The sequence below is a fragment of the Mytilus californianus genome, unplaced genomic scaffold, assembly GCF_021869535.1.
Source record: "Mytilus californianus isolate M0D057914Y unplaced genomic scaffold, xbMytCali1.0.p SCAF_4, whole genome shotgun sequence".
Lineage (NCBI taxonomy): Eukaryota > Metazoa > Mollusca > Bivalvia > Mytilida > Mytilidae > Mytilus > Mytilus californianus.
Genome location: NW_026262690.1, coordinates 104,616,594 through 104,630,046, shown reverse-complemented (window position 1 = coordinate 104,630,046; position 13,453 = coordinate 104,616,594). Strand labels below are relative to the sequence as shown.

At 33.3% G+C, this 13,453-nt stretch overlaps 1 protein-coding gene across 1 annotated transcript in view; it reads left to right on the top strand.

Annotated features, from left to right (window-relative positions):
* The window catches only part of LOC127738964 (arf-GAP domain and FG repeat-containing protein 1-like), a 41,660-nt gene that overhangs the window by 18,480 nt on the left and 9,727 nt on the right, over window positions 1-13,453 (top strand). The window contains exons 4-6 of the mRNA XM_052250463.1: window positions 6,567-6,789; window positions 7,338-7,448; window positions 8,703-9,089. Of these exons, the coding sequence (XP_052106423.1) occupies window positions 6,567-6,789; window positions 7,338-7,448; window positions 8,703-9,089 (721 nt within the window). The remainder of the gene's footprint in view (window positions 1-6,566; window positions 6,790-7,337; window positions 7,449-8,702; window positions 9,090-13,453) is intronic.

Below are 13,453 nucleotides of genomic sequence, written 5' to 3'. Positions count from 1 at the left end.
CCTGATGAAGTCTCGATTATTTTACAAAGACGGAGTAAGGATTAAAAAAAATAAAGGAAGTAAAAAATATATCATTTATAAGCTAGCACACCAGTGGCGGATCCAGAAATTTTCATATGCACTGACTGCCTAAGAGGGGGTCGCTTCAGTCATGCTTCAGTAATTCCCAATACATGTATAATCAACCACATTTTTTTTCAAGAAAAGGGGTACCTGGCCCCCTCTAAATCCGCTTCTGTCACACTATTCCATTAGTACTTTAAAACTTCTTGCACGGTGAACTACTATTAAAATTAATTCGTAACCAGTCACTTATGCCCACCCCCCTTTCACTTATTTTTCATGCTCATCTTTTCCGTTTGTAGGAAGGGTCTAAAATGCCTTTAATTTTATGTTTTATTATTTATGAATTAAAGAACAGTTTCATTTAGAGTTAAAACTATGTCCGACACTCCCTTTATCTGAAAAAGCTTTCATTATTTAATAAAAAAAAGTTTTATCTTATCTTATCCCGTAAGTATAGAAAGTCCCTTTAGTCTAGATTTTTAGTTTATTGAAGGACCTTATTGTCTGATTTTAAAAATATACCTTAAATTGTAAAAATATTGGAATAAGCTCTCGCCGCGATATAGCATTTTTGTGCTAATGCAGCGTAAAGCAAACAACAATCAATAGAAAGTCCCTGGATTAACTTAAAATGGTCATTCATTCTCTCTCATTGATTATCCAAGTTTATCTAATCACTTGACTATGCACCAATACCCTAAAATTTCATTACACAAGGACACCTGTGGTACAGCAAGGATTCGTATATATAAAATTTAGTTCGTTGTACGTTCATGGATATTCATGACATGTGACCATTTGTGTGCACTTAGAACTTGACGGTCATCTTTCTGACCATCGATCAGATCGTGCAAGGGCTGTGTAGCCAGTCAAGGTCCTTTCAAAATTCCATATATATATCTGACCATCTACTCGCGCTTTAGCCTAAAGAAAAGACACGTGTATTCTCGGATGACGTAAGGAGAATTAGTATTTGTAATTATGATATTGTTATTATATATAAAAAAAGAAGATGTGGTATGATTGACAATGAGACAACTCTCCACAAGAGACCAAAAATGACACAGAAATTAACAACTATAGGTCGCCGTACGGCCTTCAACAATGAGCAAAGCCCATACCGCATTGTCAGCTCTAAAAGAACCCGACATGTTCATATTAATGATCCACTCTTTGAAACCTAACCTTAGTATGACGAAAGTGCTATATATAACGAAAACAGCGGAGAAATGGATTAAATAGACTTGCTTTATTGTATAAACTAAAAAAAGGTCGGAGTGGAACTAACCCCGAAAAATTCAGTCTCTCTCCGTAATCGATCTCTTCTATATACTTGTTAATGAAATAATCGTAGATCAGCGGAATATAACGACTGAATTATTCGGGTAAGTGAAACAAGTAAATAAAAGTCAAAATTAACCATATGTAGTTCCATAAGGAGGGATCTGGACAGCCTGTCCCTAAATCAGCCTCCGAGTTGAGTCATACGTATTGACCTTTCTTGGCGCACACACGGTTTTCATTGCCTATGTGTTTTTTTGTACAAATAAATAATTTGATAATTAATATGCCTTCAATCCATTTTCTTGAGACATATTACACGTACATGAATCATGAATTTTCTACGTTTTTATAATTTTGAACACATAGTATGCCCTGGGATCTGACCTGAAATATACATGAAACATTGAAAATTCACGATAGTAAGGTATATAGGAGCAACATTTAAATTCAAAGGGTTAGGGGTTTGTTCTGAGTCGGAAATAATTCGGAACACAACGTTATTCCCCACTGCCATGCACCAAACATTTTTTTCTTGAAATAAACGGTATGGGGAATTCTGGAATTCCGATTTTTTTTGTCAACTGCCAGACCACAATATTTTTTTCTCTCATCAAATTGGGGATCAGAATATGATCAGAATAGGCCTCCAGATTTCTTTTGGAAAATTTGGTGTTCACCCCAAGAACCGGGTTGGCCACAACATAACAATTTCAATTTTATTTACAATTTACACGGTGTGCATATGTTTAAGTATGTTTAAATGAAGATATTTGCATATAGTTTAGGACTTTATTCATTATAGGTTGAAAAATACAGGCAAAGTTCAGATGTTTATGAAGTGTTATATATTTTGACTTTTGTGAAACCTTAACAGAATAGACAATTGGGCAAATCTGATGAAAAAAAAAACGAAAATTCCTAGTAACAAAAAATTAACCCACATAACAGCAATTGAAATCTCCTCCCCAAGAAATTGTACCTCAGGACCTGTATAATGCTGGAAGTATTTTAATATGCCTTTGGAACACCCTTTTAAAAAATTGGGTATGGTTCTCCAGGCCACGGCTTAGGTAGCACTTCACAGTTAGAAAATAAAATTAAAATTGAGCCACAGAATGTCTGATAATCTTCCAATCCTGGCCTTCAAATACTAGTACATTAGGCCAACTGTACTAGTACCCCCTTTTTTCTGAGAAACCCTGGCTAGCACACCCTTCCTTTTTTCACAGTGTCTGGATCCGCCCCTGACCGATACGTAGTACTCAACTATGATCAACTGTAGGTCATAATAAAGGACGAAATACGTAACGTAAATTAATTCAAGCGTGAGGGGCCCCCATATATCACGGCTAAAATTGTACTTAGTTTGTCCTTTTATACAACCTTTTGGCAAGTACCACCATCCGAGAAATCAGTTACCACGATCTTTCAAAATTAACATGAACAGTAACCATCATCAACGTCCTTTTTTTTCACTCTCTCTATTTTCTAAGTAATGTACAACTGTTTACGCTTGTCAGCAGTGTTTATCATTGTTTTCATTAGTTTACAAGTTGTGACCTTCGAAATTGTTTTATTCAATGTTCCTATAGATTTTTATGGTAACTCCCTGTGCCCCTAAAAAACAAACAAAATAAAGTTTCCCTCCCATAAAATTTTACACTTAAACGTTGATTTGAAAAAAAAACTTGATTTTATAATTTTGGTTATCAATTGAAATGAACCTTCTAGAGCCTCAACCTAACGCGCACAATAATGTCAATCATTACACATCAAATTTAACCCTAAATTGACATTCCACAATCGGTCAGTAACATCACCTGTGTTTATAGCTACATGATGTTTCCCGCCGTTGGAAGATCTCGTGCAGTGACACAATTGATAAAATCTATTTTTAACATCTCTATTGTGAGCGAAATTTTTGACGTGCATTATTTCATTATTAAAAATGTTCGATCTACATTTGTTGCAGTCTAAAATTTAATTAAAAGAAACGTAATATCATTTCTTTTTCTTTGGCAATTATAGTAAATTAATCTCATCCCGGAATGTATATTCACTTTACCATTAGACCTGAAAGTGATTTCTAATAAATGAAGAAACTGTGTTTCACATTAAAAAATTTAAGAATATTATCGCTCAGGCATATTTATTTTATTTTAAGATGATTGATTGTTGGTTGCTTAACTTCCAGTGGCAAATATTCCATGCAAGTCCGGACAAACTTAGTTTTAAGATCGCACTTTCAAAAATCATTGTAAAACAAAAATGATCAGAAGAACTTTTATTCATGTGAAATAACCGTCCAATCTTTTAAAAAGAACTTATTTACATTTCAAAGTGTAACAGATTAGTTTACAAGACAGGCATTGACGTTAAATATACAATTCCTTGTATCATATATATAATGGCTATTATATCTATGCTTGTATACATGTACGTAACTTTCATATCTTTTAAATTGAACTTTTTTGTCTAAAAAGACAACCCACGAGTTTGCGAAATCGAGTTTGAATGCACTGCATTGTGTGTAAATACATATACATATTATGCAACGACGGTCTGACTCAATGTATTACCAGGGTTGCGTTCAATATCGTAGCGGCTACGTAGTGCTATGTAGATTTTTACTATTGAACGTGTAGCTATAGATAAGCTGCTACATAGATATTGATAGCAACTACATAGCCGCTACGTAGCTGCTACGATATTGAACTCAACCCAGTTGACCCCTGATACCAACTAAGGTTACTAAAGACTTTCCCCTGGCCGTTCATTTAATTTTTGTTTCAATAAACGGTTCTAGAAGCAATTAAATGATCTGCGGCCTCTGACAAATAATTAAAAAAAGTAACCATCTAATCCCCAGATATATATAATCTGTTTCTCTCTAAATTTACAGAAACATTATATGATATATTTTTGAAAATTCCTTATATCTCAAATGATTATAGTTACTTTGTTTTTAATTCTGTAAACATCTATATATCATAATTTGTACCACACTACAATGATCTATTAATAACCGTCGCTCACGCATAACGGATTATACAACGACCTATTAATAACCGTCGCTCACGCATCAGTGATTCTATCAATGACTCAATACACACCAGTTTTATCGGACAAACGGCTAATTCCCGCCGACACGGAAAATCTCCGGATAACATGCAAAATATCCTGTAATACAGCAAATTTACGATGAACCTCTAATTTTTATCCGTTTCGCGGAGATTAGCCAAAAAACACCGGAGTTTTTACAAAAATCGCGGTGATTTTCCAAATAGGTCTGCCAGTGGTTAGTGGTAGATCTTTGGAAGTCAGTTTTAGTGTTAGTGGTAGATCTTTAGAAGTCAGTTTTGGTGTTAGTGGTAGATCTTTGGAAGTCAGTTTTGGTGTTAGTGGTAGATCTTTGGAAGTCAGTTTTGGTGTTAGTGGTAGATCTTTGGATGTCAGTTTTAGTGTTAGTGGTAGATCTCAGTTTTGGTGTTAGTGGTAGATCTTTGGAAGTCAGTTTTAGTGTTAGTGGATTTGGAAGTCAGTTTTGGTGTTAGTGGTAGATCTTTGGAAGTCAGTTTTGGTGTTAGTGGTAGATCTTTGGAAGCCAATTTTGGTGTTAGTGGTAGATCTTTGGAAGTCAGTTTTGAAAATGTGTACAACTTATTTATACCAATGATTTAGGAAAGTCTTGTCATTGTGGATGATGTGCTGATATTTTGATGTCTTTATTTGTTATATGTTCAACATACAATAGATAAAAATATCTAAAGATCATCTAGAAGACATATTGGGTAAATATCAATGAGACAGCATCCCAACAATGTTATTTTATTGGTATCAATTAAAGTCATATTTGTTTATATATCTTTAGTTGGTTAAAAAATGGTAGAGTCTCTCCAAATGATAGAAGCAGAAATTTGTCTAAAATTTCAACACCAGATGCGCACATTCATGTCCACAGTCCTGTAGACAAACCTGTGCAAGTCTGGCTAAATTCTGTTAAGCCTTTTCAAGGAGTTCCCAGGGGGGGGGGGATTAACAAACTGATATAATCAGGAATGGCTAATTGGCCCTCTTCAACTCATGGGTTGCCCTCGATTTCCCTTCAAATCAAGTCTAGTGAAAAATATAGATACATGTACCATGTACATATTGTACTGTGGTGAGCATACTTGTACATACCAGTACATAATTGGTATAATCAATACAGGTCACCTAAATCTAATTGTCAGTTGATAATGGGAGATTAAGATACTAGGTGTTAGATGGTAGTACTATCCTGTAACATTCTTTTATAATTGGATTATTTTGACCACTTGATGTTATGTTTCCTGAGTGATAGTGTTGTATTTCCTTTGTAAGTACTTCCTTACTTCTCAGTCTTAGTTTTTGTTACTTTGTTGTGTGCATATACATGGTCAATTTAAGTGTATTGTTCATTTCTGATGGTTACTATGTAACCACTTAAATTTATGGGTGAATAATGTTATCATTTATTGTTTTCCTTTAACATTTGCTTTTCTATTATTTTGACTACCCTAGCTCATAGGGCCAATGCCTTTATTGCCATTAGTTAATGGACTTCATTTTTTTTCTGTCAGTACAAATGTTTTAAACAATTGAAGCCATTCAGCCAATGATCACAAAATAATATTCTCATGAGGATGAATGACACATTTGTGATTGTTTTTAAAGAGGTTAATGCTTTTTGTCAACACTCTTTATTGTTGCTTCTGATGTTATGAAAAATGATGATTTGTAACCCCCCAATAAAATCTTTTAGACGTCATGAAAACTTTTTTAACAGAAATTGAATAAAATTTTAAGTTTATGAATTATAGTTGACAACACTAAGGCACAACCATCACTATTACAGTTGCAACAGGAATAGAAAAATAGACCCACTCAGTATTAAAGAAAAATGCTGTGAAATCTTGTAAAGGAACAATTGTTGTTACAAAATTCTGATAAAACAATACATTTGAGATCCTTCAAGAGTTATTACTGACAACCAAAACTGCTATCAGGTATTATCACTATTGTTATTTATAAATGCAGCGAATTTCAGATAGAAATTTAAAAATAAATTTGTATATGTTAAAAGTAAACCCTTAATATTCTAAAATCAGATCTGGCACATTGCTTCATAAAACATTTTTTCATTTCTGTTATTTGGCCATCTTTTTCATCTTATAAATAACTGGTTTCTCTTTCAGTCACCGAAAATAACATTAAAGAGTCAGGCTGCATCAGTACCAGGGCAGATAACTCTAGGTCAACAGCCAACAAAAGACGCTTCATTCCAGTCCCCAGGACAACAAAGTCAGTCCTCACAGTCTTCAGGGTCAGCTACAATGGATTTATTAGGAGATTTAGGGGGAGATCCATTTGGTTCTTCATCTTCAACTCCATCACAGCCTTCAGGGGCAGGAGATCATGGTTAGTGCAGTACTTGATTTAAATAAATGCAATTTGTTGGTTTTCATTGATTAAATGTTATGTGTAAAATTCATGGTCTATGTGATGAAGGAGTTGTATGGAAATTTAAAATTCTAACTTTTATATTTCCTTAGTTTTGATTAAGTACACTCAAAGCAGATCAGAAATGTCTAGTGGTAATATATGTACATGATATTTTATTTAATCTATTACTATTTATTAAATGAAACATAATCTGTGACAGCAGAATCAATGATTTATGTCTGAAAACCACTTATCTCTAAATGTTGATTTGACAATTACCGTACATGATTTATTAAACTTAAATTTGGCATCTAAAGTACCTGGTACTGTATAATTACATCTCCAAAGCTGTCTTGAGAAAAGTTGCAATTTGTGATTGGCAAAGGATTACCACATTTAAATACAGATGTTTGGACCAATTAAAAAAGATTTTTTTGTGTACCATTAATTTAACATCTATTTGTAGTGACATCATTTAATAGTCTTTTAATCAAAATAAGTTTAATAAATTTCTCAATTTAAAGTTGCAGGTGGATTTGCTGACTTTGCTAGTTTTAATCAGTTTGGAGCACAGCCTACACCAGCACAGCCACCAGTACAATCTTCATTCCCAGGTTTCCAGGCTCCTCCTAGCAGTAAGTCAGATCTTAGACATTTTTTTCATTGAGGATGGTTTAGGTTTTAAAAAAAGTGCCTCTCAAACCCCCATGCCAGCCATTTAAAGCTCTCATTGTATAAAAATTAGAGGAGGGGTATGGTTGCCAATCAGAGTCCAAGTAATGTGGATGTAACTTTAGGATACTATACGCTTTAAACAACGAGCAAAACCCATTCCATATAGTCAGCTATAAAAGGCCCCACCAGGGGAAATGTGAAACTCTTCAAATCAGAAAATCAATGGCCTGATTAAGGACAAAACAATAAACAAAATCAAATATGAGATGCAGCAACCAAATTACAACCACTGAATGGCTACATATTTGAGACAATACTAGAGAATTTGGCAGGGATTAAAGAAGTTTTTGAGTGCTCAACCCTTCCCTTTACCTGGGACAGTGTTGTAACAACACAACATAAAAAAAACTGTAAAATTCAGCTTATCTGATTGGCACAATACACAAAAAACAACAAATATTATTTAAGACAAAAGACACCAAGTACTGATCTAAGAGTACCACATCCCTCTGATTTAGCAAGCTTAATAAGCTTTAAGGTTAAATAAAATTAAATTAGTAAATGCAGGGAACTACTGTGGAATCATTTATTTTTGTGGGTATAAATTTTCGTGGATATTTGATTTCGTGGTTTTGCCAAAGTCTACATACATTCTTATAGAAAATTTGTAATTCATTGTACATTGGAATTCGTGGTTCACCTGAATCCACGAAATCCAGGAAAATTGGTATCCAACGAATAATAATGAATCCACAGTATTATATATCTAGACATTCTCGCTTTGTTTGAAGTTAGTTTGAATGCAATGTCATTGAAAACATTTTGACAACATCTATTGTATAATGTCAGATGGGTGAAATTAAAGCAATTCTTTCACATAAAATTATCCATTTTCATTTGACTGGGAGATCACAGCATTTCATTTGCAACCAATTTAATTATAATATTAATTACAAAATGGCTGTTATAAATAGAATTTTAATAGTTAATATAGCATGCATTTATGTTTGTCTATAAATTGCTGCCACTCTGGAAATATTCAAAAAGTTACTTATATTGAAATTGTGTTAAGTTTTATGATAACTTAGGCTGAAAATGATTGTGATGTTTGTTTGTGTGCCATATTTACTTTTGTCCTTCTCTTTTAATAATGAGAATTATGGCACATAGTGGTAGAATTCATCATTATTATAGCATGCTTTAATCTTTTGCAGATCCTTTAGTACCAATGGGTAATACTCCCTCAGGGTCAGCACCTCTGACAAATGGATCAACGGCTCAAGCTATATCCATTCCAGTACCCTCTGGTGGTGATAAATACTCGGCTTTAACAGATCTGTTTAGTTCTTCTCCATTGTCGTCGGCACCTCCACCGGTTAGTTCAAATGTGAACTGGGCAGGAGGATCAAGTGCAGAAATTAATTGGGGAGGAGGTGGAGCTAATACTTCTGCTGGGGGTGGTAGTCTTAATTGGAATAGCAGTAGTAGTGGTCAGGGAGGTGGCTGGAACAGTACTAGTACCGCATCATCTACTAATCAAGGAGTTGATTGGATGTCACCGACTAATACTTCTAGTTCAACAAATGCTTTTCCTGGCACAGGTAAAAGAAAATTAAGAGATAGATTATTAGTATATGCATTTAAAAGATTCACATGCTATTGGAAGGGGATAACATCAATAACTTTGTGCTTTTACTAATGAAGTAGTGAATATTTTATCTTAGCCTGAATATTTGATATACACAACTAAAAATGAATAGGGGTGAAATAAGACAACTTAAGCTAACTTTTGGCCTTTAATACTGATTTTAGATTATCATCAAATTTTGTAGAATTGGTGGGTAGTTTTAAGGGTTTTCTTTGTTTTTCTTTTTTTTTTATACTTTTGGAAAAGTCTAAATAAGGGAGATTATAAATATCAAAGTTTGTTATAATTCACAAAATATTAGAATGTTTTCATGATTCTTACAAATGCTACAGGATTGTTCTCCCATTTTATTTTGTTGACCAATTGCAACTATCCCAATGATAAAATAATGATAATATAATAAATTAGTTATGATGAATCATTTACATTGTATCACCAGGATAAATACAAAAAATAATTAATATTTATATGTCCAAAAAATGTTTGTCATTACGGAAATATTATTGTATTTATATGATATATTTTGTTAGGACAGTTTTTTGCCCATCATGTACCTGTAGGAAAACCAGGCAATCCGTTTTTCACTGACTATGGTACAGTAAACATTCATTTTGGTGCATGAATGAATTTTGCATAGCCTTGTTATACAGCCTGTAAAATAAGATTTATCATGAAGGAAGCATTTTTTATACGACCGCAAAAATTAAAAATTTTTTGGTCGTATATTGGTATGACGTTGGCGTCGTCGTCGTCGTCGTCCGGCGTCGTCCGAAGACACATTGGTTTTCGCACTCTAACTTTAGTTTAAGTGAATGGATCTCCATGAAATTTCACCATAAGGTTCAATACCATGAAAGGAAAGTTGGGATTGATTTTGGGGGTTATGGTACCAACAGTTAAGGAATTAGGGGCCAAAAAGGGGCCAAAAATAAGCATTTTTGTAACTTTCAGACAATAACTTGTGTGTAAGTGTATGGATCTCTCTGACATTGTACCACAAGGTTCCATATCACAAAGGGAAGGCTGTAATTGATTTTGGGGGTAATTGCCTCAAAATTTTAGGAATTAGGGGCCAAAAAAGGGGCAAAAAACAAGCATTTTTCTAGTTTCATGACAATAACTTGTGTGTAAGTGTTTGGATATTTCTGAAATTGTACTACAAGGTTCCATATCACAAAGGGAAAGCTGGAATTGAGTTTGGGGGTAATTGCCCGAAACGTTTAGGAATTGGGGGCCAAAAAGGGGCCAAAAATAAGCATTTTATCTAGTTTCCAGACAATAACTTGTGTTCAAGTGTATGGATCTCTCTGAAATTGTACTGCAAGGTACCATACCACAAAGGGAAGGCTGGGATTGAGTTTGGGGATGATGAATCATAAGGGGGTTCAAAAAATTTGGGGGGGGATTTTTTTTTTTTTTTTTTTTCTTTTTTTCCTTTTTTTTTTCTTTTAAAATTTTCCATTTTAAGTTGGTTATATCTGATTTATATTTAAAAGCAAATAATAATGATATGGTAGGAGATACACACCAAACAGGATGTGTAAATTATTATATAATAAGTATTGTGCAATAGCAAGAAATTTTCAATTGCACAGTATTGCACAATAGCAAGAAATCTTCAATTGCACAGTATTGCGCAATAGCAAGAAATCTTCAATTGCACAGTATTGCGCAATAGCAAGAAATATCCAATAGCACAATATTGCGCAATAGCAAGAAATTGTCAATTGTACAGTATTGCGCAATAGCAAGAAATATTCAATTGCACAGTATTGTGCAAAAGAAGATACTTCGTATAAATTGCTTATTTCTTGATCAATTTCAATGGGGTTTTATTCTTGAATTCTTGGGGTTCTTTAATATGCTGAATCTAACCGTGTATTAAGTTTTTGGATTTTGGGCCCCGTTTTTAAATTGGTCCACATTGAGGTCCAAAGGGTCCAAAATTTAACTTTGTTTGATTTCATCAAAAATTGAATTATTGGGGTTCTTTGATATGCCGAATCTAACCGTGTATTTAGATTTTTAATTTTGGGTCCCGTTTTTTAAATTGGTCTACATTAAGGTCCAAAGGGTCCAAAATTAAACTTAGTTTGATTTTAACAAAAATTGAATTCTTGGGGTTCTTTGATATGCTGAATCTAAACATGTGTTTACATTTTTGATTATGGGCCCAGTTTTCAAGTTGGTCCAAGTTGGGGTCCAAAATTAAACTTTGTTTGATTTCAACAAAAATTGAATATATGGGGTTCTTTGATATGCTGAATCTAAACATGTATTTAGATTTTAGATTTTTGGCCCAGTTTTCAAGTTGGTCCAAATTGGGGTCCAAAATTAAACTTTGTTTGATTTCAACAAAAATTGAATATATGGGGTTCTTTGATATGCTGAATATTACCATGTATTTAGATTTTTTATTTGTGGGCCCTCTATCAAATTGGTTCATATTGAGGTCAAAAGGGTCAAAAATTAAACTTTGTTTGATTTTATCAAAAATTGAATTATTGGGGTTCTTTGATATGCCAAATCTAACCGTGTATTTAGATTTTTAATTTTGGGTCCTGTTTTTTAAATTGGTCTACATTAAGGTCCAAAGGGTCCAAAATTAAACTTAGTTTGATTTTAACAAAAATTGAATTCTTCGGGTACTTTGATATGCTGAATCTAAACATGTGTTTAGATTTTTGATTATGGGACCAGTTTTCAAGTTTGTCCAAGTTGGGGTCCAAAATTAAACTTTGTTTGATTTCAACAAAAATTGAATATATGGGGTTCTTTGATATGCTGAATCTAACCATGTATTTTGATTTTGGACATTGGACCATAATAGGTAAATTAAAAAAATTGAAGTTCTTAGACCACATTCTTTCTGTGTCAGAAACCTATGCTGTGTCAAATACTTAATCACAATCCAAATTCAGAGCTGTATCAAGCTTGAATGTTGTGTCCATACTTGCCCCAACTGTTCAGGGTTCGACCTCTGCGGTCGTATCAAGCTGCGCCCAGCGAAGCATTTTATTTTATTTGAAATTTGGAATTTTAAATATTTAAGAAAAAAAAATCTTTCAGTAAAACACAAGGCAATTCAGTTATAAATCACCTTGCTACTGTTGAGTTATAAACTTTGAAACCGAGTAATAATGGTTGGTTGCAAGATTTAAGACCCTTTTATTTTTTATTTATTATTTATTTAAAATAGAAGATACATTACAGAGGGAGTCATCCAAAATCACCAGTGTTCAACTTTACCAAAAATTTACCACAAATCAGGCAATGGTAATTTTTAGCTGAACCTGCCTTGTGTTGTTTATTACATGTAGGATTAAGATAGATCTATAAATTGTGCTTTTAATTTCCATGAAAAGGAATAAAAATTATTTCATTGAAATTTAGTCATCGAAGTTCAGTTAAACCATGAAAAGAAAGGTTTCTACATGATTTGTTTCATAGTCAGAATGGTATGAGTCTTCATGATAAATTTAGGCATTTTGCATATTTTTTTTTTAATTCTTTTAGTTTTCAGTTCAGGGCCTGTTATTTTATTACATGTATTATATTATGCGATAGTTATAGTTTGATGATATTGATGAGAAATATGTGGATGGTTGTATAAAATATTCAAATACTGTAAATTCAGATATTTATTGTGATGTTGCATTCATGTCCATTGTTCAACAAGCACAAAAATAATTATCATACTTCATGTCAAAATGCCAGATTTTGATTGGTTAATACGAGGGAGACAACTTACTCTATCCTATGGTAAATACTCTATTACCCTTCACAGAGACGCTTGATCAAGTGTGCGCTTTATTAAATATAGGGATGGTTGTTATGTACAAGACGTCATAATTTATTACTTTGAATTTGAAATTGAATAGACAGTAATAACAGAACATTCAGTATGATAAATTAAATAACACATATCTGAGAGGGTGATAGAGCAGATTGTTACCCCTCGAAAAGACATTGTCAACCTTGGCTTCGCTGACACTGTTTTCTCTTGGTAACAGTCTGCTCTATCACCCTCTCAGCTATGTGTTATTTATATAATGTACACAAAAATTTCTGAATTTACAGTAGTAACAGAGACTATTTTAGAGAAAGAAAGTTAATACTTCAAATGTGAGTTAGTATCCATCACTCTTTGGAAACAAAGATCGACCCACTGAGTAAGGATCAGTACTGAGTAGTTAAAATATAAATTGTGATGAATGTCCATTTTAGAGAATTTTTCTTTCATAATATTCATAAAATTCAAAGATAGCTGGAACGCTAGTACAAAAATGTATAGCATTTGCCCTCTAGGAGTTTTAT